The following is a 25,214-nucleotide window of genomic DNA, read 5'->3' on the forward strand; positions in this document are numbered from 1 at the left end:
TAACAATTGTTTTTCTCAGATGAATTTGGCACCCATTTGATTCCGTACTGTCAGAGGCTGGCGGGATGATGTCGGACTGATGACCTGACATCATCATGTGACTGTAAGAAATAGGAACAGGAGTAGGCCTTTCAGCCTCTCCAGTCTACTACACCATTCAATAGAATAATGGCTGATCTGACTTTCCTCATGGACACTTTCCTGCCCTTTCAGCGTAAGCATTAATTCCCTTACTGATCAAGAATTTATCTATGCCAGCCTTAAATATTTAGAGGGACGCTGCCCCCATTATTCACTGTGGCAAGTAATTCGAAAGACTCACATCCATCTGAAAGAAGAAATTTCTCCTCATCTCAGTCTTAAACTGGCACCCCTTTATTCTTAGACTATACCCTCTGGTCCGAGGCTCTCCCATGAGGAGAGACATCCTCTCAGCATTTACGCTGTCAAGCCCCTTAAGAATCCTGTAGATTTCAATGAGATCACCTCATTGGGCGGCACGGTAGCACAGTGGTTAGCACTGCCGCTTCACAGCTCTAGGGACCTGGGTTTGATTCCCGGCTTGGGTCACTGTCTGTGTGGAGTTTCCTCCAGGTGCTCCGGTTTCCTCCCACAGTCCAAAGATGTGCGGGTTAGGTTGATTGGCCAAGCTAAATTGCCCTTAGTGTCCTGGGATGTGTAGGTTAGAGGGATTAGTGGGTAAATATGTAGCGATATGGGGGTTGGGCCTGGGTGGGATTGTGGTCGGTGCAGACTCGATGGGCCGAATGGCCTCTTTCTGTGCTGTAGGGTTTCTAAGATTTCTAAGATCACCTTTCATTCCTCTGAATTCTAATGGGTAGAGTCCCAACCTGTTTAACCTTTCCTCATAAGACAATCCCTCCATACAGGGGATCATCCAAATGAACATTCTCTAAACTGCCTCCAATGAAATGATATCTTTCCTTAAATAAGAGGACCAAAACTGCTCAGAGTGCTCCAGATGTGGTCTCACCAGTACCTTGTACAGTTGCAGCAAGACTTCCTGACTCTTATACTCCTAACGGCAAGCCCAGCCATAAAATCCAGTCCAGTGAGCTCATTGTGCAATGGTGCTAATAACCACCCATCTTATATTTAACCGTAGGTGTAAAGTATCCTCTGTTTCCACCATCACTTCATGCATACAAAGTAGCACAACTTCCCAATTAACTTTTACTTACAACGAGAAGACTGTGTTCCATTCAGGATTGAGGTTCTTGTACACCGTGTGGGTTTGTAGTTTATCGTTTCCCAATTCCAGGACACAGAATGGATCACTTTTTCCTACACGGCAGGATAAGATATTCATTGGTTTAGAACAAAAACACAGGGCAATTTTTGAGGGCTAAGGTGAATTGGTTAAGGGTTTAGAGGCACAAGGCTATAGGGTGCAACAAAGATTTACAAGGAAGCTACCAGAGGTTCCAAGGTTATTAATATCAGGAAAGATGGAAGTTGAGGCATGCCCTGGGTGAGGTCTTTAAAATGATATAGATGTTTGACGCAGACGTCTCCCCTTGTGGAACAGAAGTTGAAATCATTAGCATAGATATATCCGAGGGAAAACTAGCTATGCACAAGAGAGGAAAGGAATAGAAGATCATGTTGATAGGATTAAATGAAGTAGAGTGGAAAAAGACTCAGGTGGAGTGCAAACAATGACACAGGCCAGAAGAAGTCTGCTTCTGGTTCTACTTAATTCTATTAATGGTCTGCTGCAACTTAAGTCTGAGAATTGGTACTAGTTGAATCACAGAAGGATGAATCGAAGAATCCCTACAGTGCAGAAGCAGGCCATTCAGCCCATCAAATCTGCACTGACTCTGGAAACAAGCATTCTATCTAGACCCTAACGCTGTAAACACATATATTTACCTCACTTATCCCCCGACCCTGGCACACTAAGAGGCAATATAGCATGGCATGGTGGTACAGTGGTTAGCACCGCTGCCTCATAGCGCCAGGGACCTAGGTTCAATTCCTGGCTCGAGTCACTGTCTGTGTGGAGTCTGCACGTTCTCCCCGTGTCTGCATGGGTTTCCTCCGGGTGCTCCAGTTTCCTCCCACAGTCCAAAGATGTGGGGGTTAGGTGGATTGGCAATGCTAAATTGCCCCTTAGTGTCAGGGGGACTAGTTAGGGTAAATGTATGGGGTAATGGGGATAGGGCCTGGGTGGGACTGTGGTTGGTGCAGTCTCGATGGGCCGAATGGCCTCCTTCTGAGAGATACTGTGATTCTAAAAGGAAATTTTGCACGCCAAGATCCTTTTTTAAATATACTGATGCATATCGGGTGGCACAGTGGTTAGCACTGCTGCCTCACAGCTCCAGGGACCCGGTTCGATTCCAGCCTCAGGTCACCGTCTGTGTGGAGTTTGCACATTTTCCCCGTGTCTGTGTGGGTTTCCTCAGGGTGCTCCGGTTTCCTCCCACACTCCAAAGATGTATGGGTTAGGTGGATTGGCTATGCTAAATCGCCCCTTAGTGTCAGTGGGATTAGAAGGATAAATACGGTGGGTAAATACAGGGATGGGGCCTGGGTGCGATTGCTGTCGTTGCAGGCTCGATGGGCTGAATGGCCTCCTTCCGCACCATAGGGAGTCTACGATTCATATACGCATAAAAGATAGAATATAAATTGACAAATTCAAGCATGCTTGCATGGTCTTTAATGATGCGAAGTACGACAGTTGGTGTTTGCCTTTTTTGGGGGACCACAAGGCAAAATGGAGAGTGCCGAGTAATTTTCCATAAGTGTATCACGTGTATCATAATTGTATCTCCTTTACCTTTTCATCAAAGCATAACCGACTGAGTCACCAGTCAAGGTTAAATGTCATTCCCTGGAATCCCTTGAGAATCCTCCCATGCTGCAAGTCATGAAGACACCACATTTTAGCAGACACCGCCTTATGAGGTGATGAATCATGCAGCAGTTATTGTTCTTTGTTTATAAATGGGCTCACACGCTCCATTAGAAGACAGTGCCAGCGTTATTACTAAAGTGTCATGATTTATATTGCAGCTCAGAGAGCTATTGCCAAAAAAAATGCTTCCAACACCATGTTTAAGTACTGACTAATGGGGTTCATGTGCCACGAAGAAACACTAATAATAACATTTACCTCCACACTCTGCATTGCTTGTCCCAGCTGAAAGGTGTGTTATTTATTAGAGAGACAAAAAAAATATGGATGACATATTAGAACTAATTATATGGCTTCTCGATTTCAGAGCAAGGATTGTTTACAGGTGCAAAAAGCCACAATTTACTATTCAAGAGCTGCGTACAGCAAATAAACGAGTGCAGAGCCTTTACTCCTTCAGTAACTTGCATTTATATAGCATCTTTAATGTAGCAAACATCCACTGGTGCTGTTCTAAATGTCTGGTTCATTGTCCTTCTGTTTTGGAATGCAACTTTTAATTTCGTGGTTTTTCATGTGAGTTATTATTTCTTAATGTTTTTTATTAATGTTACAACTAAGCTTACATTAACACGGCAATGAAGTTACTGTGAAAATCCCCCAGCCACCACACTCCGTCGCCTGTTTGGGTACACTGAGGGAGAATTTAGCATGGCCAATGCACCTAACCAGCACGTCTTTCAGACTATGGGAGGAAACCGGTGCACCCGGAGGAAACCCGTGCAGACACGGGGAGAACGTGCAGACTCCGCACAGACAGTGACCCAAGCTGGGAATCGAACCCAGATCCCCGGCACTGTGAGGCAGCAGTGCTAACCACTGTGCCACCATGCTGCCCCTAAAATATTAGCTGAGTTTCTGAGTTAACAATATAGCGACAACTAGGCCATCACCTCATCATTGTCGCATGTACTGGGATACAGTGAAAACTATTGTTTCTTTTACGCTATACAGACAAAGCATTCTGTTCTTAGAGCACATCGGGGAGAAGGAAAGGAGAGGGTGCAGAATGTAGTGTTACTGTCATAGCTAGGATGTAGAGAAAGATCAACTTAACATAAGGTAGATCCACACAAAAGTCTGATGGCAGCAGGGAAGAAGCTGCTCTTGAGTTGGTTGGTACATAATCTCGTATACATGTACAAAAGACGTATACTTTTGTATATTTTTTCTGACGGAAGAAGGTGGAAGAGAGTATGTAAGAGAGTATGCATGGGGTCCTTCATTATGCTGGCTGCTTTTCTGAGGCAGCAGGAAGCGTAGACAGAGTCAATGGATGGGAGGCTGGTTCGCATGAAAATGTTAAAGTGAGGTTAGAATGTTAAAGTGAAATAAATGGAAAATCTTGATTGAGAAATGGTAATAATGCCAAAGGGAATGCAATTTAATCAAACTGGGAATTAATTACAGTTAAAAGCTGTCCTCTGTTTATCTTGCAAGGTCAGAGCTGGAGGTGTAGACTTGATCAATGGATGACCTGTTTCTGGACCTCTTGGTAGAGTGAAGTTATCTTTCCTAATCTCTATAAAAGCTAAAGGCTCACAATTCTGGGAAAGGGGGTTGTAAAACCCCATTTACATTATTCATATGGTTTCCCAGAATCAAAGGAAACTTTATTAATGAAAAGGTAGTTAACTTGCATTGTTGCCAGGGAACAGGCCATGTATGTCGCACTACCATGCAGGTAGTTACTCAGGGTGGAGCCTTGGTTAGAAGGCTTTTTTGTTTGGTTTATCGGTGTATGTTTGTGGACAGAAATAGGCAGGTTAATTTAGGAACATAAGGAGACAGTTGCATCTTTGCTTTGGTGAAAACCGCATCTAACCAGATCAAGAGCCAACAGGAGGTGATAGTCAGTTGGGCCTACCTTTCAGGCAGGGGAAATACTAATTTCATTGTTCACCTTATGAAATGCAGGTGGGGCTCTATCTCAGTATGGAATTTGGGAGGGAAAAGCGACCGGAAGATTTTCTCTAGCTTGCCATGACTGAAAGAAATCTACAGTGATCCTCACAGAGCCTTGTGGCAGAAAGCAGTCAGCAAAGTTAGTTTGGAAAGCTGTAGGAAGACGGTGGTAAATCTGTTGGCAACTTGAATCAGCAGTTGAGGCATCCATAGTCTTGAGGACTGCAAAGGAAGAGTCACACAATGAAAAGGCTAACGGAAGGATCACCACAGAATTTATACCTTGAGGAGTAGCTTGAATACGAAGGAGGATTAAAGTAAATTCCAGAGGGCTGTGGCACACTTGCAGGGCTAGTCCCAGAAAAAGGAAATTAACCTTCAAGATTTGGAAGATAAGGAAATTCTTGGGGGGATGAATTAGAACTGAGTTTATAGCATAAGTCTTTACAAAACTTCAGCAATAAGTTAATAGTGCTTACTTTGAATTATTTTTCGATGTACAATAAAGTTTGTTTTTGTTTATAAAACTCTTGTGGCATAATTCCGTCAGTAAATTGCATGTTCGGATTCCTTCTTTAAATGTCATAAGTCCCATAGGGGGCACTAACAGTGTCGGGCAGGAGAGTTATCAAGCAAGATCTGACGTCAAGCCACGTGAGGCAATGTTAGGACAGCAGACAAAAAGCTTGGTCAAAGCGGTAGACCTTAAGGTGTGGCTTCAAGGAAAAGAAAGAGGCAGAGGCTGGAGAGGTGTAGGGAAGGAATTCTAAAGGGCAAAGCTCAAGCAGCTAAAGGCACGGCCTCCAACTGCTGGTGGATAGAAAATGCAGATGAAGCACACAGCCAGAATTGAGGGAGCGCAGAGATCTCCGACAGCCACAGTCAAAGAATCAAAGCGAGATCCAATGTCCCTATTCAGGTGGTCATTGATGATCAAACTATGCAGAGCAGGGGGCAGTTCTTCCAGTTTCTTGTCCTAATCGGCCTCGGTTGACACAGAACGAAAGTCGTCACATTGCAAAACTAATTCGTTACTTGAGCTGCTTTGAGATAGTTTGAGATGTGATGAGGTGGAATACACAAACTGCAAGCTTTATTTTAGCATTGGGCCTCACTTGTACAATTTATAATTTCAGACATTCTCCGGGAAGACAAAGCTGCTTTCAGGTTCGCAAATGCTATCTTCAGGTTTTTTTCGCAGCCAATAACGTTTCCAATCTCAGTGAGGTTTAAGCAATAATAGATGTGTGTACTGTAGTCATGGCAAGGTGGATGAGTGATAAACAGGGCCAGAAGTCAAGTCAGTCAATCAGGGCTGGTTTAAAAACCATCAGGGCACCTCCAATGAAACATCTGAACGACTTCTCCCAATATTTTCAACACACAGAGAATTATATTGCTTATTGATCAGTCCAAGCTATAAAACACCATCGAGTTTCCAAGGCCTGAAGTCAATGGCAGAGCATTACCTTTTATTTTACAATAACATAATAATGATTTTTATCTTCCAAATGACTGAAGGCGATAAATTTATGTGCACTCAGAGAAATGAGGGATGGGGCGGGAATGTAGGAATTAAGGTCGAAGAACAGCTATGATCCTATTGAATGGCACAATAGGTTCAAGGGGCCCGAATGGCCTACTCCTGTTCCTACAGGCCTGCGCTCCTACAGGCCTCACAGCGTCAGGAGCTTGGATTCAATTCCGACCTTGGGTCAATGTTTGTGTGGAGTTTGCACATTCTTCCCGTGTCTGTGTGGTTTTCCTCTGGGTGCTCCAGTTTCCTCCCACAGTCCAAACATGTGCAGGATTGGCCATGCTAAATTGTCCCTTAGTGTCCAAAGATTTGGAGTTAGATGTATGAGCTATGGTTAATGTGTGGGGTTACGAGGATACGGTGGGAAAAAATACCTGGGTAAAGTACTCTGTCGGATAGAATCAGTGCAGACTTGATGGGCTGAATGGTCTCCTTCTGCACTGTAGGGATTCTATGGGCCTATATATTAGGTTCTTTCTTCAAAGAAGAAGATTCTTTGCAATTGTTGCTGTTCAATCACTCTTGAGAATCATCCATATTTCAGTTATTTAGGGGAAAATGGTGGTCATGTCACTGGACTAGTAATCCAGAGGTCAAGGTTAATGCACTGGGAACATGGTTTCAAATCCCACCACAGCAGCTGGTGGAATTTAAATTCAGTTAATAAAATTTGGAATTGAAAACTAGTCTCAGTAATAGTGACCATGAAAGAATAAAGAAAATAATGTTGCGTGGAGTTAAGACTTTTATTTCAGATAGACGCTTGGTGGTACAGAACTTGAACATTGCTGAAAAGAAAGACATGTTGCCAAAGCTTTCTGTCTTCCACTCATCAGGACAAATGCAAGAATCAGAGCTGACTTACCAACTTACGAGCACTGTTTTCTCCTATAGCATAAATAGTTGAGAGAGTTTTGGCATTCTTCCATTTGTCCTGATGAGCGAGAGATGAAAACCATAGAATTCTACAGTGCAGGAGGCCATTTGGCCCATCGAGTCTGCACCAACCACAATCTCACCCAGACCTATCCCTATAACCCCACATATTTACACTAACTAGTTCCCCTGTCACTAAGGGTCAATTTAGCATGGCTAATCAACCTAACCCACACATCTTTGGACTGTGGGAGGAAAAAGGAACACCCGGGGGAAACCCACGCAGACACGGGGAGAACTCGTCACCCGAGGCAGGAATTGAACCTGGTGCTGTGAGGCAGCAGTGCTAACACTGTGCCACCGTGCCGCCCATAGCTGCCGCCAAAAGCTCCAGCAACATGCCCATCTTTCCCGCAATATTTTTTTTTTCCTTAATTTTTTGATGGGATCTGGGATTTGATGGCAAGTCTACAGCCAGTCACATTACTACTGAGTTGATTTCTAATCGTATTGGAACATTATGTGGGTTTGTGGGTGTAGGGTGTCTGACTCCAGAGGCGGATATTTGCACATGGGGGTGGGCGGGCGGGCGGGTGTCTCTCTTGTGGATGGTTTTGCAGCTTTCTGAACAGACACTCCAATCTTTACACCTAATTTTGCAGCACTGAACCATTACGTTCCACGAGCCTCCTTACACTCCATTTACTCTGCCACCTCCCCACACTACACATTTATGCTTCCTCCTCCTTTATGAACTTATCCAGCTTGCCCTGAGATTGCACCTGCGCTATTTACCTCAAGCGGCCCATGTTAATTAAGTAACACGTGGCAACAGGCCACAGAAAATGCTCGATGCTTGCTTTAAATAAGAAAATTAGCTTCATTTCAGGATGGTAGGCCTGTAGCCAAATCATAATCACCAAACGCTTAATTGTTCTTCAAACACAGAGTACAAACTGTAATAAATGATACCCCAATTACAACCTGGTTTACTGCAGGACTCCGTATGGTTTCAATCGAAGAAGGATACTGAACTGTTCTGATCCCAGTGCAAGGGAGGCTCATTACGGAGAAAATATGCTCAACATACAGACAAGGTTTTGATGCGTTTGCTGAGCGCACCACATCTATCAGGGTCACTGCAGGTGCCATATGCTACCAAATCAAAGTTCTAATTTGCAAGGAGTCCATTATGACGGCAGGAGGGCAGGTGAGCAAGGTCGGCCTATTCCCACAGTTCACTGTCAGACAGCTAAGGCTGCAGTACATTAACAGTGAAATATCAGTGCCTCCGATCCTTATTCAGAACAGCTTTGCATCAATAATATGGCTCACCTCTTACGTAAAGTGAATGCTTCATGGATTTGTTCCTGATGCTGGATTACTCAACCAGCTGTAATTTTAAAGACCCTCTCTTTCACAGTCAGAGGTAATCACACTTACCCCTCAACACAGCTTTTAACTAATGCCTGTGCACGCCGGCACTTCCCCGTCTATCGGGTTTCCCAAGATTTAGTGGCAATGTTGGATATTTCTTCACTAACCTGCAAATGTTTTTTATTCATTCGTGGGACATGGGCGTCGCTGGCTTGGCCTGCATTTATTGCCCATCCCTAGTTGCCCGAGGGCAGCTGAGAGTCAACCACACTACTGTGAAGCCCAAATCTGTCAGAATACAGGTTGGTTGTTAATGATGAATCGAATAGTGCAGTCTGGGTTTTGGCTTGCTGCAAACGACTTGGGAAGATTGTTGTGTTAATCTGACATCTTGGGGAACTGCTTCTTGTACAACCCCCCACACCCTTCATTCTATTAATGGCGGCTGTGTCTTCAGCCATCTGGGCCATAAGCTCTGGAATTTTCTTTCATTCATTCGTGGGACATGGGAATTTATTGCCCATTCTTAATTGCCTTTGATTGATACAACTGAGTGGCTGGCTAGGCCATTTCAGAGGGCAGCTGAGAGGTTGCTGTGGCTCTGGAGTCACATGTAGGCCAGACCAGGTAAGGACGACAGATTTCCTTCCCCAAAGGACATTAGCGAACCAGATGGGTTTTTCCAACAATGGTTTCATGATCATCAGTAGATTCTTAATTCCAGTTATTTTATATTGAATTCAAATTCCACCATCTGCCATGGCGGGATTCAAACCAGGGTCCTCATAACAATTTCTGGATTAATAGTCCAGCGATAATACCACTAGGCCATCACCTCCCCTTCTAAATGATGCCACTCCACAAAGTTTTACACTCCTGTGCTTCCTGCCAGTTTTAAAAATGGTTGATGAATTCCTTGCAGGAAATATTTATTCCAGAGTCTTGAAGACAAATCCTAAGCTGGCGCTCCGCTGCAGTGACGAGCGAGTGCTGCACTGTTGGAGATTTATTCGCTTGGTTGAGACGGGTCGGCTCTCCCATGTGAACTTAAAGATCCTACGACACTATTTTGAAGATGAGCGGTGGACTTCTTTCCAATGTCTTGGCCAACATTTATCCTTTAACCAACATCATTCGAACAGGAAATTATCACAATCTTCCTTGAAGAAGGACATTTATATAACAACTTTCACCACCTCAGGGCATCCAAAAGCACTTTACAGCTAATGAAATACTTCGGTTAGAGGTTTATAAAATCATGAGGCGCATAGTTACAGTGAACAGCCAACGTCTTTTCCCCAGGGTAGGGGAGTCCAAAACTAGAGGGCATTAGTTTATGAGAGGGGAAAGATTTAAAAGGGACCCGAGGGGCAACTTTTTCACACAGTGTTGGGCAAGCGAGGACAATTAAAATAGTTAAAATACATTTGGACAGATACATGGATAGGAAAGGTTTAGAGGGATATGGGCCAAACACAGGCAAATGGGACTCGTTTAGTTTAGGAAATCTGGTCGGCATGGACGAGTTGGGCCGAAGGGCCTGTTTCCATGCTGTATATCTCTAGGACACGATTACTCTAAGTAATCTAACATTTCAAAAGAATTGAATTACCTGCCAAGCAATTTGGGTCATTCGGAGATTGTGAAAGGTACTATATAAAAATGAAAGATCTTTCCTTTCCTCTGTTCATGAAAGTCACTGGGCGAGGCAGACTTTGAAATTGAAAACTGAGGTAATTTCCTATTGGAAAGTCATCGAAGGTGCAAGCTTTGGAACCAAAATATGAAGTATATTCAAGCAATCCATACATTGCCTTGCACAAGATTGGCTTACTGGAATACAATTATATCTGATCAAACAAAACAGAAGTGAAAATTTGGAAAGCAATGAGACATAGATTGTGACAAACCCTGATGGGGGACGATGAAATCATAGAAATCATAGAAACCCTACAGTACAGAAAGAGGCCATTCGGCCCATCGAGTCTGCACCGACCACAATCCCACCCAGGCCCTACCCCCATATCCCTACATATTTACCCACTAATCCCTCTAACCTACACATCTCAGGACACTAAGGGCAATTTTTAGCATGGCCAATCAACCTAACCCGCACATCTTTGGACTGTGGGAGGAAACCGGAGCACCCGGAGGAAACCCACGCAGACACGAGGAGAATGTGCAAACTCCACACAGACAGTGACCCAAGCCGGGAATCGAACCCAGGTCCCTGGAGCTGTGAAGCAGCAGTGCTAACCACTGTGCTACCGTGCCGCCCTCGGATGAGGTGGCAACAGGTTCGAGGCGTGAGACCAGTACAGCACAATGATGTAATACTGACTTTCACCACTGGCGATAGCGAGCCAGACGGCTGATCCAATATTGTCCCAAGTCAAAATTATTCCCAATGGATTAAACGTCAAGTTGCCCAGGGGGAGAAAAAAAAACAGTAAAATGAGGAAACAAGAACACAGGGCTGAACTGGTCTTGTATACTTTAGAATGGAACACCAATAAAACAGGGAAATGAGAATACAGACTGACTGCCCTTTCTTCCTTTGGGTGAGGAGAAAGCAGAGGAAGTGCTGAGTGGGTGAGAGGAGCCAAGGGTGAAGGAGCAGCAAGCGATAGGATCCAAGGATGTGAGATAAAGAGGTTCACGATTGAAGTACCTGCAAAATCTGCAGCCGCCAGGTTACAGGCTTTCATCACTTGTACCTGCAGAAACCCAATGTCGCTCGTGTCCTGCAAAGTGTTTCTCAGACTCTGAGAATCAAAATGAAAACCAAAAATTAAAACACGCACTGAAAGGGGAGGGAGAATAGACATCAGCACATCACTCTCATCACTCATTACAGGCCGAGATTTACCAGCCCCACACCCGATTCTGAATTATAAATTAAAAAAACACAGAGGCACCCGACGCACACTCAATTAGGCCAGATTGTTCGGTGTCATAACAGAAACATATAAAGTAGAAGCAGGAGGAGGCCATTCGGCCCTTCGAGGCTGCTCTGCCATTCATTTTGATCATGGCTGATCATCAAATTCAATACCCTGATCTGTAATGACACAAGGACTCCTTATGGGCCAGATTTCACTGAGCTTCTGGTGCTCACTTTGTGTATGAATGGGAGGGACTTCAGGAAACTGTCAGCCAAAGTTCCACTCTTCGGAACACTCCTCCAGTTTCTCTCGCTCTTTTAATTTAACAATTAAACAAAAATTGTTTAAGGTGGACAGGGACACCAGACTTAATTTCTAATAGATTGCTGATTGACTTTGAGTCTGTGTCACAAAGACTGACGCTGTGCTACCCACTTCCCCAACCACCTCCATCTAGGATTCTGCTTATCAAAACCTTTTGATGCAAACTAGGGCCAGGGGTGTCAGGAGACGACCTGAATTAAAACCTCGGAACCATAGAAAAGTTACACCACAGAAGGAGACCATTCAGCCCATCTTGTCCTTGCCAGCCTGAGGACACTCAAGTGTTCTTTCTAATCCCACCCTTCCTGAACCTGGCCCATAGCCCTTGAGCTCACAGCACTGAAGGTGCAGATCCCAGGGGTTCGTTTTAAAAAAGAGTTTAGGGTCCCTGGGGCGGCACAGTGGATGGCACTGCTGCCTCACAGCGCCAGGGACCCGGGTTCAATTCCGGCCTCGGGTCACTGTCTGTGTGGAGTTTGCACATTCTCCCCATGTCTGCGTGGGTTTCCTCTGGGCGCTCTGCTTTCCTCCCACCGTCCAAAGATGTGCGGGTTAGGTGGATTGGCCACGCTAAATTGCCCCTTAGCATCGGGGATTAGAAGGGCAAATACGTGGGGTTACGGGGATAGGGCCTGGATGGGATTGTGGTCGGTGCAGGCTCGATGGGCCGAATGGCCTCCTTTTGCACTGCAGTGATTCTATGCCTCCACCACCAACTCGGGCAGCGAATTCCAGGCACCCAGCACCCTTGGCAGAAAATAGTTCTTTCTCATGTGCCCTTTATACCTACTGCCACTTATCTTGGATCCCAAGGGACACAATTTTATTCCTCTTTCTCTTCCCCCTCATCATTTTGTACATCTCTATCAAGTCAGCCCCGCAGCCTTCTTTGCTCCAAGTAAAATAACCCCAATCTCTCCTCACAGCTTCGCTTTTCCAGCCCTGGAAACATAAACTTTCTTGTAAATTGGAACAGAGTGCTTGGGATGAGGTGGCATTTTTTGTGAGTTGGACCATTCGCTCTATTGTCCTTTGGCAAATAGGTTTCAGATGGTCCGACAACAAGTTGTTGTTGGACTAAATTTAAATTTTAAACCCAAAGAAATGATTGGCCCATTCTCGTCTCTTCACAAAAAGCAAAACACTGCGGATGCTGCAAAACTGAAAGAAAAACAGAAAATGCTGGAAAATGTTGGAAAATGTTCCTCAGTAGGTTAGCCAACATCTGTGGAGACGGAAACAGTGGGCAGGATTTTCTGGTCGTATTCGTCGCAAGACCAGAAAATCCCGCTTGAGGTAAACGGACCCTTGCATGGTCCTGTCCCACCCGCTAAGATTTCAGTGGCAGACGGGATGGAATGGGAAAATTCCACCCAGAGTTAATGTTTCAGGCTGATGACCATTCCATCAACTGAAGGATTAACGGTTTCTCTCTTCACAGAAGCTGCCAGGCTTGCTGCAACACCTCTCTGTGAAGGTGGTAATGATTCCTCATCCGTAACCCATTTGTGTCCTTGCCGCCTGAAATCTGGCCATCTTTTTTTGCTCTTGCCTAGTGGGGAACTCACATATCTCTGAATGATCCGCTGCCTTTCGGTCTCGCAGTTTAGTGGGCTGGCACATGAGTCCGAGATGGAGACTTCGCTGGAAGATGGGAGGGTGAGCAGCAGCACCAACGAGCCCAGTCCATTGTCCAGAGACAACTCCAAACGATTCGTCTGCCCTTTCGACAAGGTCGAGAGGTCAACCCTGCATCTGTAACATTCAGGCAACACACAGTGGTCAGAAATAAAACATTTGTGATATGAGAAGAATCTTTATAGCAGCTCTTTGATATGTATGTCATCACTGTAAAGCTGATTTCAGACAAATAAAATGAGTTGGCCAAAGGGATTCTCAATCGTATGACAAATGTATGGGGCAAGTAGCCTCAACATAGAACTATCTGACTTACAACTCCTGCTTTTGCTGCAGTGTCAGAGATGATGGCAGTTTTCCAAAGATGTGCAGGTTGGATTGGTTGGCTATGCTAAATTGCCCCTCACTGTCCCAGGATGCTTAAGTGAGAGGGATTAGCAGGGTAGATATGTGGGGTTACGAGGACAGGGCATGGGTGGGATTGTGGTCGGTGCAGACTCGATGGGCCGAATGGCCTCTTTCTGCACCGTAGGGATTCTATGATTCTATGAAATGCTACAGTGGACTCAGAATTCCTGGGTTAGGAATGCGCAAAAATAAATCAGCTGACAGGAGTTGGGGCATTATGTTACAACTGTACAAGACATTGGTACGGCCACATTTGGAGTACTGCGTACAATTCTGGTCACCCGGCTATTGGAAGGATGTTATTAGACTGGAAAGGGTGCAACAAAGATTTACAAGGATGTTACCGGGACTGGAAGGTTTGTATTATATGGAGAGGGCAGATAAGCTGGGACTTTATTCCCTGGAGCATAGGAAGATGAGAGGTGACCTTATAGAGGTTTATAAAATCATGAGAGGCATAGATAAAGTGAATAGCCAAGGTCTTTTCCCCAGGGAAGTGGAGTCCAAAACTAGAGGGCACAGGTTTAAGGTGAGAGGGGAAAGATTTAAAAGGGAGCCGAGGGGCAACTTTTTCACACACAGGGTGGGGTGTGTATGTAATGAACTGCCAGAGGAGGTGGTAAAGGCTGGTACTATTACAAATTTAAAAGACATTTGGACAGATACATGGATAGGAAAGATTTAGAGCGATATGGGCCAAACACAGGGAAATGGGACTAGTTCAGATTAGGAAACCTGGTCAGCATGGACGAGTTGGGCCGAAGGGCCAGTTTCTGTGCTGTATATCTCTATAATCTCACTGGTATAATGCCATGCTGATGGAAGTGTACAAAATGTGACGGTCACAAAATGACAGGAGGTTAAACTTGACTCCAAAACCTTCACCATGGTGAATAACCTGTCAAAGTTGATCCACCAGAAAGAACTCTTCAATTGCAGGCAATAAAATAAAACAAGACTTACTCCAACTTATAAATCAAAGAAAAAGGTTTAATAAAGAGATGTCATTACTCCAACACTTGAGGCCTCGCCCTGGGCCATTCCAAGCTCCCACAAACCCCAGCAGCTTCTTATTTATACTGAGTCAGCTGACCACCGCATCATTTTGTCATTGGTTACATCGTTTACTGGGTCAGCTGACGCTTACAGCATGTTACCATTGGTCACACTACAACAGCTCCAATGTCATCATTGATTACATTCTAACAGTAAACACCCAATTTTAACACAGCCTGACCAGTGGGCAGGCAGGTGTTTGGGGTGGCTGCCAGTTACACTCACTTGATTTTACACCACTGATATAACTAGAATGACAAGCGCAAATATTACCTCGACGTGTTTACGTGAAACCCAAATTGCTCTGAGGAACAGGCTCGCAAGACCGAATAGCCTGTTCTTGTTCCTACTTCCCTGTGAATATTTTCTGCTGATTCACCAAAAAGCTGACTGCAATCAATTCAGTTGCCAGACTTTAACAGATCAGGAACAGCATTAAAAAAAGGAAATGGCAATATAAAAAGTTAAAGAGTTGAGGGAAGTATATGCTCAACAAAATGCCATTCAGTAAGTCAACTCAAATTAATGATGGAGGTTTTGATTTGATTTATTGTCACATGTATTAGTATACAGTGAAAAGTATTGTTTCTTGCGTACTATACAGACAAAGCATACCGTTCATAGAGAAGGAAACAAGAGAGTGCAGAACGTAATTTTAGAAGCATTGAACGAGAAAAAAAGATAGAATTAGAAGGTATGCTGGGCACAGCTTGCAAGAAGTCGCCTCACTCTGGCGCCATCTTGGATTTGAATTGCTCCAAATGCAATATTTCATAGTTGGAATGAATATCAAGGGCATCATTTAATACCAAGGGCATCATTTAAGATCACAATTGGACTGCCTACCAATTTTTACAGATGCATCAGAGAAAGCATCCTTTCTGGATGTATCACAGCTTGGTATGGCTCCTGCTCTGACCAAGACTGCAAGGAACTACAAAGGATCATGAACGAAGCCCAGTCCATCACGCAAACCAGCCTCCCATCCACTGACTCTGTCTACGTTTCCCGCTACCTCAGAAAAGCATAATCAAGGACACCATGCACCCTGGACATTCTCTCTTCCAGCTTCTTCCATCAGGAAAAAGATACAAAAGTCTGAGGTCACGTACCAACCGACTCAAGAACAGCTTCTTCCCTGCTGCCATCAGACTTTTGAATGGGCCGACCTTGAACTAAGTTGACTTTCTCTACACCCTAGCTATGACTGTAACAATACATTCTGCATCCTCTCCTTTCCTTCTCTATATGGTATGCTTTGACTGTATGGCACACAAGAAACAATACTTTTGACTGTATATATGTAACAATTTATAAATCAAATTAAAACCTGCAGCACTGCTTCAACTGTACCCAAAGTCATGACGCAAGGGCGTATGGTGCAGAATCAGAGCTACAATGCCCTAGCTCCGATCTGCTGTGAAGTAATGCAACAGAGCCTTGGAATTTCAGTTTATAATGCAGCATCCTCTTACCTATAAATCCATTGTTTCCCTGAAGAAGTTGGACAGATTTGTTGGATGTGATCTCACTCCAGTATGACCCTGCGGACATCTACTCTTTGGTTCCCATTTCTCTGGGTGCTCCATCATTCACCTCTTTCAGCCTCTGCCTCTGATCATTTACCCACACAGATGTTAGACCAATTGTCATGTAGCTCCCCACGGTTGCCTTGAGGCCCCTTATTTATCAGTTGGATTTGCGCTTGTTCTTCCCCAATCCTCGGATGGCTTTCCTGTTTCTGATCAATCATGGTGGGAGGAGACCAATTTTATTCACCTTTTCCTCATCCCTCCTTGGAAAGCTTATCTTTGTATTGAGAAGCTAGTCCACTGTTTTTGCCGTGCACACAGACATAAAGGGATAGCTTGGTGTTTTCCATCCCTTTGGCCATTTGTCATCCTTTTACATTGGGATCCTTCAGAAGAGGCCAACAGTTTTCCTGAATTACCTGCTCAGCATAAATTTATTTATAAAGCATTTACTGGGCTTTAGGTTCCAGCAATTTTAACCTGGTTTCCTACTGCAATCGCCCACCAGTTTCTCAATCACCGTGACTTAATTTGAAGATTCATCTCCATCCTCTGATGTGCTTCCGAGCAAAGTTCCTTTTCGCCTTTCCTCCCTGTATGGCATCACCAGTAGCCACACTGTTCTCTATCTTTATTAACCACCCCCAGTCGTTACTCTGTGACGCCCGAAATGTATTCTTGAAACTTCAGCATTGTTGCAAAAAGGAAACATCCAGTTGGAGCATTTCGCTTTGCTCTCAACAAGACCTTTTGCAAGAACATCAGATTTAAAGAAAACAACTATTTATACTACATGAGAAGAGAGTTTGCCACAGACTACCATGAGGGTTGCCATGGCAACACCTCTAACAATTATAATCCACTTGCCAATCAATCAGCTCTCTCAAAGGAAAGTACAGCACAGGAACAGCCCCTTCAGCCCTCCAAGCCCATACCAATTGTAATGCCCTAACTAAACTAAAGAAAAAACCTTCTGCCCTCACTCGGTCCGTATCCCTCTGCTCTCTCCCTATTCATGTACCCATCCAGATCCTCTCAAATGTTGCTAGTGTGCCTGCTTCCACCACCTCCTCTGGCAGCGCGTTCCAGGCACCCACCACTCTCTGCGTGAAAAACCTCCCCCGCATATCTCCCTTAAACTTTCCCCCTCTTACCTTGAACACGTACCCCCTTGTAATTGCCACTTGCACCCTGGGAAAAAAGCCTCCGACTTTCCACCCTGTCTTCGCCTCCCATAATTTTGTAGACCTCTGTCAGGTCTCCCCTTAGCCTCCGTCTTTCCGGTGAAAACAATCCTAGTTTATTCAACGTCTCCTCATAGCCAACACCCTCGAGACCAGCCAACATCCTGGTGAACCTTCTTTGCACTCTCTCCAGAGTTTCCACGTTCTTCTGGTGACCAGAACTGTAAACAATACTCCAAATGCAGCCTCAGCACGGTTTTATATAGCTGCTCAATGCCCTGGCTGATGAAGGCAAGCCTGCCAAATGCTTTTTTTTTCACCTTGACCACCCTTGTGCCACTTTTAGGGAATTGTGGACCTGCACACCCAGATCCTTCTGTATGTTCCTAAGGGTTCTGCCATTTACAGTATAATTCATACCTAAATTTGATTCTCCAAAATGCATCACCTCACATTTGTCTGGATTAAACTCCATCTCCATTCTGTGCTCAAGCCTCCAATCTATCTCTATCCTGTTGTATCCTCTGACAACCCGCAGCACTATCAGCAACTCCACCAATCTTCGTGTCGGCCACAAACGTACTAAACAAACCCCCCACATTTTCCTCCAGATCATTTATAGATACTACAAACAACAGAGGACCCAGCACTGATCCCTGTGGAACATCACCAGCTCCCACTAGCTCTCTTCCCATGGAGTATAAATTGTTATTCCCTTTAGATCTGGTACAGTTGCAAATCTGTTCTGATGAGTGCAAGACGAAAAGCTTCAACAGCATGTCTCTTTTTTCAGAAAACAGAAAATCTCAGCAGGTCTGACAGTATCTGTGACAGTATCTGTGACAGTATCTGTGACAGTATCTGTGACAGTATCTGTGACAGTATCTGTGACAGTATCTGTGACAGTATCTCTGACAGTATCTCTGACAGTATCTGTGGGAGACAATAGGGTCAATATTTCGAGTCTAGATGACCCTTCGTCAGAGCTGTTCAAGTGACTGTTCTTGAAACTACTCCACTTATTCTTTGCACTCTTCCCTATTAACAGTCTTTCAGTTCAGCTCAAAATACATTCTTCTAAAGGCAACAGCCCCAATTATAATCTCCTTATCTCCCAGAGTAAACCTGGCTTGGAAGGCTGAAGGGCCTGTTCCTGTACTGTAAGTTTTTTTGTTCTTTAGCCATGCTGTAACCAAGCTGCTGTCCAACTGGAACCGCCGCTACTAACCCATGGTTGTTTTCAGGTTTGATATCTGCTCTCACCCCCTCCCTGTGTGCACCTTACCCGCTGGCGAGAGATGCCAGCCAAAGTCATTAAAAGTCAATGGCCCGACTGTTCTGGCTGTTCACTCCCCGTTGCCACTGCCAGCGAGGAGGGAGAATTTGGCGCTCAGCCAAATCTCCGTTCACTGCAGCGGGACCGGAGAATCCCGCTGACGTGAACGGCCGGAAAATTCCGGCCAACAACCCTCCCAATTTTCCCCATCCTGCCCATGACGATGCCTGCCGATGTCGGGATTGGAAAATCCCAAACAACGTTTCCACTTTGTCTCCAACTGATCCAGATTTAATTTGTTTGCAGCCACACGCAAAAAACCACAACCCTCTTAAATTATCTTCTTTTTATGCCAACGGGACAACGTTATCTCTGAATTCACCACCTTTAAATTCTACAGGCAGGGTCTTCGCAGCCGTTCACGCCACGCTCCCACTGCAGCGAAGTTGGAGAATTCGGCACCCAGCCAAATCTCCATTCACTGATGGGAAAATCCCGCCAGGGTGACCAGTGTTAACATTCCAACCCTCATTACTATTGAATCAAATCTCTATTTAGTCAAAGTTAGTGATATCCATGGCATTGTTCTTTGTCTTTCTAGCCTAAACCTCTAGATCCGTCAATATTATTCTTACACCTCCTGACATCTGTGCAGGTTTCAGATATCCATCATGATTTTCCCGCACAGTCTATCCCGTGAATGTTTCCTGACAAAATACTAAATGCGTTTGACGGAGATGGTATGTCAGTCGGTGGGGAATCGAGAACGAGGAAGCAAAATCTTAAAATTAAGAGCCAGGCCGATCAGGAATGGAATCAGCGAGCACTTGCTCACACAAATGCTAGTCGAAATGGGGGAATTCCTTCTCCAAAAACGGGGGCACAGTGATCAGCACTGCAGTCTCACACCTCCAGGGACCAGGATTCAATTCCGGCCTTGGTTACTGTCTGTGTGGCGTTTGCACGTCCTCCCCGTGTCTGCGTGGGTTTCCTCTGGGTGCTCCGGTTTCCTCCCACAGTCTGAAAGACGTGCTGGTTAGGGTACATTGGCCATGCTAAATTCTCCCTCAGTGTACCCGAACAGGTGCCAGAGTGTGGCGACTAGGGGATTTTCACAGTAACTCCATTGCAGTGTCAATGTAAGCCGACTTGTGACACTAATAAATGGACTAAAAACGCTGTGGGTTTTGTGTTAAGGCCAGGTTGAAAGATCGCTGTTAGCTAAGGGTGTAAAAGGACATGAAGCATCGGTGGGTATTTGAGGTGTAGACCAGCCCTATTCCAACTGAATAGCAGAGCAGATGCCTGGGACTAAATGGCTGTTCCTACATTATAAATAATGGTATTGTGGGAATTCTGACTATTTGCCGAGGAATTTAGGGTGCTTAAGTAAAGATATTGTGATTAAGTCAAATACAGCTCAACAGATTCTAAGTCCACATGATACATATTTTATGAATATGGATTAGAGTTCAGCAGATGAGAGTTTCTAATCACATGGAGCAGTTGGAAGAATGGTCATTTGCTGCATACTTACATCAGCCTGAGACAACACAGATCCATCAGAATCACTGCACTCAACATTGACACAAAGCACGTTAAAAATTGCCTGCACGCAAATGACCTCCTGGGGCTAGTTGGCAATGATCTGCTCGGAGGAGGGGAATAGCGAGTTTAATTGGCAGCTTGACTGGCCACTCTCAAACCATGGAGAGCCCAGAGGAGGGTCAGAGGTCAAGAGCTGGGTTTGCACTCCGAATGTGGGAAAAGGAGGTCACGACAGTTTCCGAGTCTCAAACCCACCCCCGGGTGGGGGGGGTGGGAGAGGGAGGCAATCATTGGCTTGGGATCTTCACAGGGGTTGGCATGAAGACAGGTTCTCTATCCTATTAAGAGTGGTGGCTTGGATCTGGAAGATCCATAGGCTGCAGCAGAGGATAAATAGGAGAAAAGGTGCTTCAACATGGAGGCACCTTCTCTCCAACTTTTTAAAATAGCCAGGCTACCACCTGTGTGTGTGCGTGTGCGTGTGTGAGAGAGAATGAGCATGTCTGTGGGTGAGTGTGCGTTTGAGAGTGCATGAGAAAGCGTGTGAGTGAGTGAATGAGTGTTAGTGTGTGTGCGTGACGGTGAGTGTGAGTGTGTGTGTGAGAGAGCGAGAATGAGTACTTGTGTCTGTGGGTGAGTGTGTGTTTGAGTGTGCATAAGAGAGCATGTGAGTGAGTGAATAAGTGTTAGTGTGTGTGTGTGTGAGACGGTGAGTGTGATTGGGTGAGGGTGTGAGTGTGAGGGTATGAGTGCGTGTGTGAGAGAGAGAGAATGAGTACGTGTGTCTGTGGGTGAGTGTGTGTTTGAGAGTGCATGAGAGAGCGCGTGAGTGAGTGATAGTGTGCGTGCATGCGCGCGTGTGTCCCACATACATCCTCCTTCTGCCCACCCGGCACTGCCTCTGCACCTGAAATAATATTTGTCCACTACATTCTAGAATTTTGCTCTGCTCTGTTGGACCCTTTCCCTCATCGCTTGTTTCAATCCTTTACTACTGTATTTATTCTCTCCATAAGGACATTGGTTTGAATTCACTTTGGATGAAGCCTGCCTTGTTTAGCCGGCTGTTGTTTATTTTTATGCTAGGCCAGCACTTATTGCCCATCCACAAAAGCCCGTGAGAAGGAGGGGGTGAGCCGCCTTCTTGAACCACTGCAGACCATGGGGTGTAGGTACACCCACAGTGCTGTTAGGAAGGGAGTTCCAGGATTTTCACCCAGCGACAGTGAAGGAACGCCGATATATTTCCAAGTCAGGATGGTGAGTGACTTGGAGGGGAACTTGCAGGTGGTGGTGCTCCCAGGTTTCTGCTGCCCTTGTCCTTCTAGATGGTAGTGGTTGTGGGTCCGGAAGGTGTTGTAGAGAGTTTAGTGAGTTCCCCCAGTGCATCTTGCAGATATTATACACTGCTGCCACTGTGCGCCAGTGGTGAGGGGGGCAACTCCACTCCAAACCTAACCCCCCGCCATATCCCAACCTCTCCTTCCACCCCTCCAAATCCTCATGGCTCTCACATCGGCCGGAACTCTACCACCTGGCCCGCCATGGAATCTCACCCGTGAAAGGCTGTAAAATCCCGCCCAACAGGTCCAATCATTTTAATGCATGAAAATTAGACCACTGGTGATTTCCCAATGCATGTAGTTAACAGGCAAGATTCAATATCGGTAAACCAATTCTCCCAAACGTCCTTACCCTAAGACCTCTCAGTTTCTGCACCCAAATCGACATTAAATTACTGGTCCTCAAATTATACCACCGGTTACCTCCTGTAGCTCAAGCATCCCAGAGGAAAAGGTGTAAATGGCGGAAGGTGCCATTTTACTGACATTGACATAGGTCAGAAATTGACAGCACAGTAACAGGCCATTCGGGCCAAATGGTCTGTTCCAGTCTTCCCCCCACCTTGGTTCATCCCATCCTAGTAACACACCCTGCCTTCCTTGCTCCCTTGTGTACCTACCCAGCTATCCCTTAGATGTATCTCTAAACATCCATAAGGTGCTCAAACAATTCAAAATTCTAATCAGTTGAGCATTTCAAACAGCGCAGGTCTTTTGAGATTAACATCGATCAAATCCAGTTCTGTTTATACCAATTTCACTTGGCATGAACAGAAACATTATCGTACAGCAGTCATTATCCACTGCGACTGGGGCACAATGATTAGTGGCTCCCAAACAGAGACTGAAGTTGTTTCCAACTACCCAATGTCTGGAATGCTGCCGCACTCCATCTGGGCAATTCCATGATATAGCAGAAAGTGTCCATCAGAGGCAGCTTACCAGTTTCCTCCTGGTGAAGCAACTCATGAATGCCAATGCTTTTGCAGGTGGCTTCCACCCTCATCCTCCGGCAGTAGAATTGGCAGATTGGGCCCCAATAGAAGCTGGCCCATTCTAATTTTAAAGTTTATTTCTTAGTGTCACAAGTAGGCTTACATTAACACTGCAATGAAGTTACTGTGAAAATCCCCTAGTCGCCACACTCCGATGCCTGTTGGGGTACACTGAGGGAGAATTTAGCATGGCCAATGCACCCTAACCAGCACGTCTTTTGGACTGTGGGAGGAAACCAGAGGAAACCCACGCAGACACGGGGAGAACGACTCCGCACAGACAGTGACCCAAGCCAGGAATCGAACTCGGGTTCCTGGCGCTGTGGGTCAGTGCTGACCATTGTGCTACCATGCCACCTCTAACGGGTTTGACAGCATCGGAAATGAGCTGATGATCCAATTTATTACCAAGCAGTGAATGAAAATTACCCCCATTTCTTAGCTATGCTCTTAGTAACTTCTTATTCCTGCTTTCTCACTTAACACAACTTGTACATATTTGTTGTATTGTCCTTAGTTTAATATATCCTTTTAAATATTGTACCTATTTCAGTCTAATCTTCAGTACGAATGTGATTAAAACTATTCATAGACTGATGTTAAATCTCATCCCATTTTAAATTCACGATAGGAAAATTGGTCTGTTAACCAATTCCCAACTCCACGCGGGGTAATTTCTGATTGGAAATCCTATGGCCCAGTTGGTATCATAGAATCCCTACATTGCAGAATGAGGCCATTCAGCCCATCGAGACTGCATCAACAATAATCCCACCCTGGCCCGAAAATAAAGGCAAAATACTGCGGATGCTGGAATCTGAAACAAAAACAGAAAGTGCTGGAAAATCTCAGCAGGTCTGACAGCATCTGTGGAGAGTGAATAGAGCCAATGTTCCGAGTCTAGATGGATCTGTTGGCTCTATCCTCTCTCCGCAGATGTTGTCAGACCTGAGATTTTCCAGCAATTTCTGTTTTTGTTCCACCCTATCCCTGTAATCCCACGTATTTATCCCGCTATACTCCCTGACACTAAGGGGCAATTTAGCATGGCCAATCCACCTAACCCGCACATCTTTGGACAGTGGGAGGAAACTGGAGCACCCGGAGGAAACCCAGGCAGACACGGAGAGATCAGGTAAGGACAGCAGTTTTTCTTCCCTAAAAACATTACTGAACCAGCTGGGTTTTTCTGACAATCGACAATGGTTTCATGCACTCTTAATTCCAGATGTTCTTTATTGAATTCTATTTCCATCATCTGCCGTGGTGAGATTCGAACCCAGGTCCCCAGAACATTAGCTGAGTTTCTGGATTAATAGTCTAGTAATCATACCACTAGGCCATCATCTCACCATGAACAACAAGGGAAAGTTACAACTTGTACCCATTGCTCAGTCCTGTTTTGGAACGTTTCTTTGCTGAACACAGCACGAGTCAATAGCAACTGCACCATTAATCTTCAGACAGTCTTTCAGCAGCAGGTTGGTCGAGGATCATAGAACCCCTAAGTACAGAAAGAGGCCATTTGGCCCATCGAGTCAATACCGAACACAATCCCACCCAGGCCCTATTCCTGTAACCCCACACATTTCCCTGCTAATCCCCCTGACATTAAGGGTCAATTTAGCATGGCCAATCAGTCTAAGTCGTATATCTTTGGACTATGGGAGGAAACTGGAGCACCCGGAGGAAACTCATGCAGACATGGAGAGAACGTGCAGACTCTGCACAGACAGTGACCCAAGACCGGAATTGTACCCTGGTCCCTGGCACTGTGAGGCAGCAGTGTGAACCACTGTGCCACCGTGTTGCCCCTCCCCCCCCCTCCCGCCCCCAAACCAAGGGGCCTACCCAAGACCTTTGGAGAAAAGTCCTCACCGAGGCTCCCCCATTCCTTCCCCCTGCCCATTTCCCTTCCCCCCACAAACCACCCTCTCCATCTTGAACACGCTTGTGCTCCTCACGTCAAGTGCCCCCACCCATTCATCTTCAAGCACCTCCGCCCTGGCATTGCTACATGGACAACCTTGGCAACCACGGTCACATTCTCCTGAACATGTCTTCCCATTCCAGTGGAGGCTGACTGATTGATTTGTCAACTTGGAAAACTCCAGATGATTGAGGAGAGGGGTGGTGGGGTGGTGGGGAGTTGAGGGGGGGGGGGGGAGGGTTTGACTTCACCCAATGTTTGCGCTTGATCGCAGTCAGGTTGAGTTCATTCCCTGGCTTTGTACAACTAGTTTGTCACCTCACACCCCCCCACCGTCCTCTCCCCACCGTCCCACACACACCCACCCTCCTCCTCCCCCGTCTACAATTCAAATCCAGAATATTTATAACACAGCTCAGCTGCGAGTGACCATTTAATTGCGGCAGTTGTTTG

At 45.5% G+C, this 25,214-nt stretch overlaps 1 protein-coding gene across 1 annotated transcript in view; it reads right to left on the bottom strand.

Moving 5' to 3' along the window:
• LOC144511296 (multiple C2 and transmembrane domain-containing protein 2-like) overlaps positions 1-25,214 on the bottom strand; it is a 447,793-nt gene that overhangs the window by 191,235 nt on the left and 231,344 nt on the right. Inside the window, exons 10-12 of the mRNA XM_078241512.1 lie at positions 13,420-13,606; positions 11,314-11,407; positions 1,203-1,305 (exon numbers count right to left, since the gene is read on the bottom strand). Coding sequence (XP_078097638.1) covers positions 1,203-1,305; positions 11,314-11,407; positions 13,420-13,606 — 384 coding nt within the window. The remainder of the gene's footprint in view (positions 1-1,202; positions 1,306-11,313; positions 11,408-13,419; positions 13,607-25,214) is intronic.

This window comes from Mustelus asterias, chromosome 24, assembly GCF_964213995.1.
Source record: "Mustelus asterias chromosome 24, sMusAst1.hap1.1, whole genome shotgun sequence".
NCBI classification, from domain to species: Eukaryota; Metazoa; Chordata; class Chondrichthyes; order Carcharhiniformes; family Triakidae; genus Mustelus; species Mustelus asterias.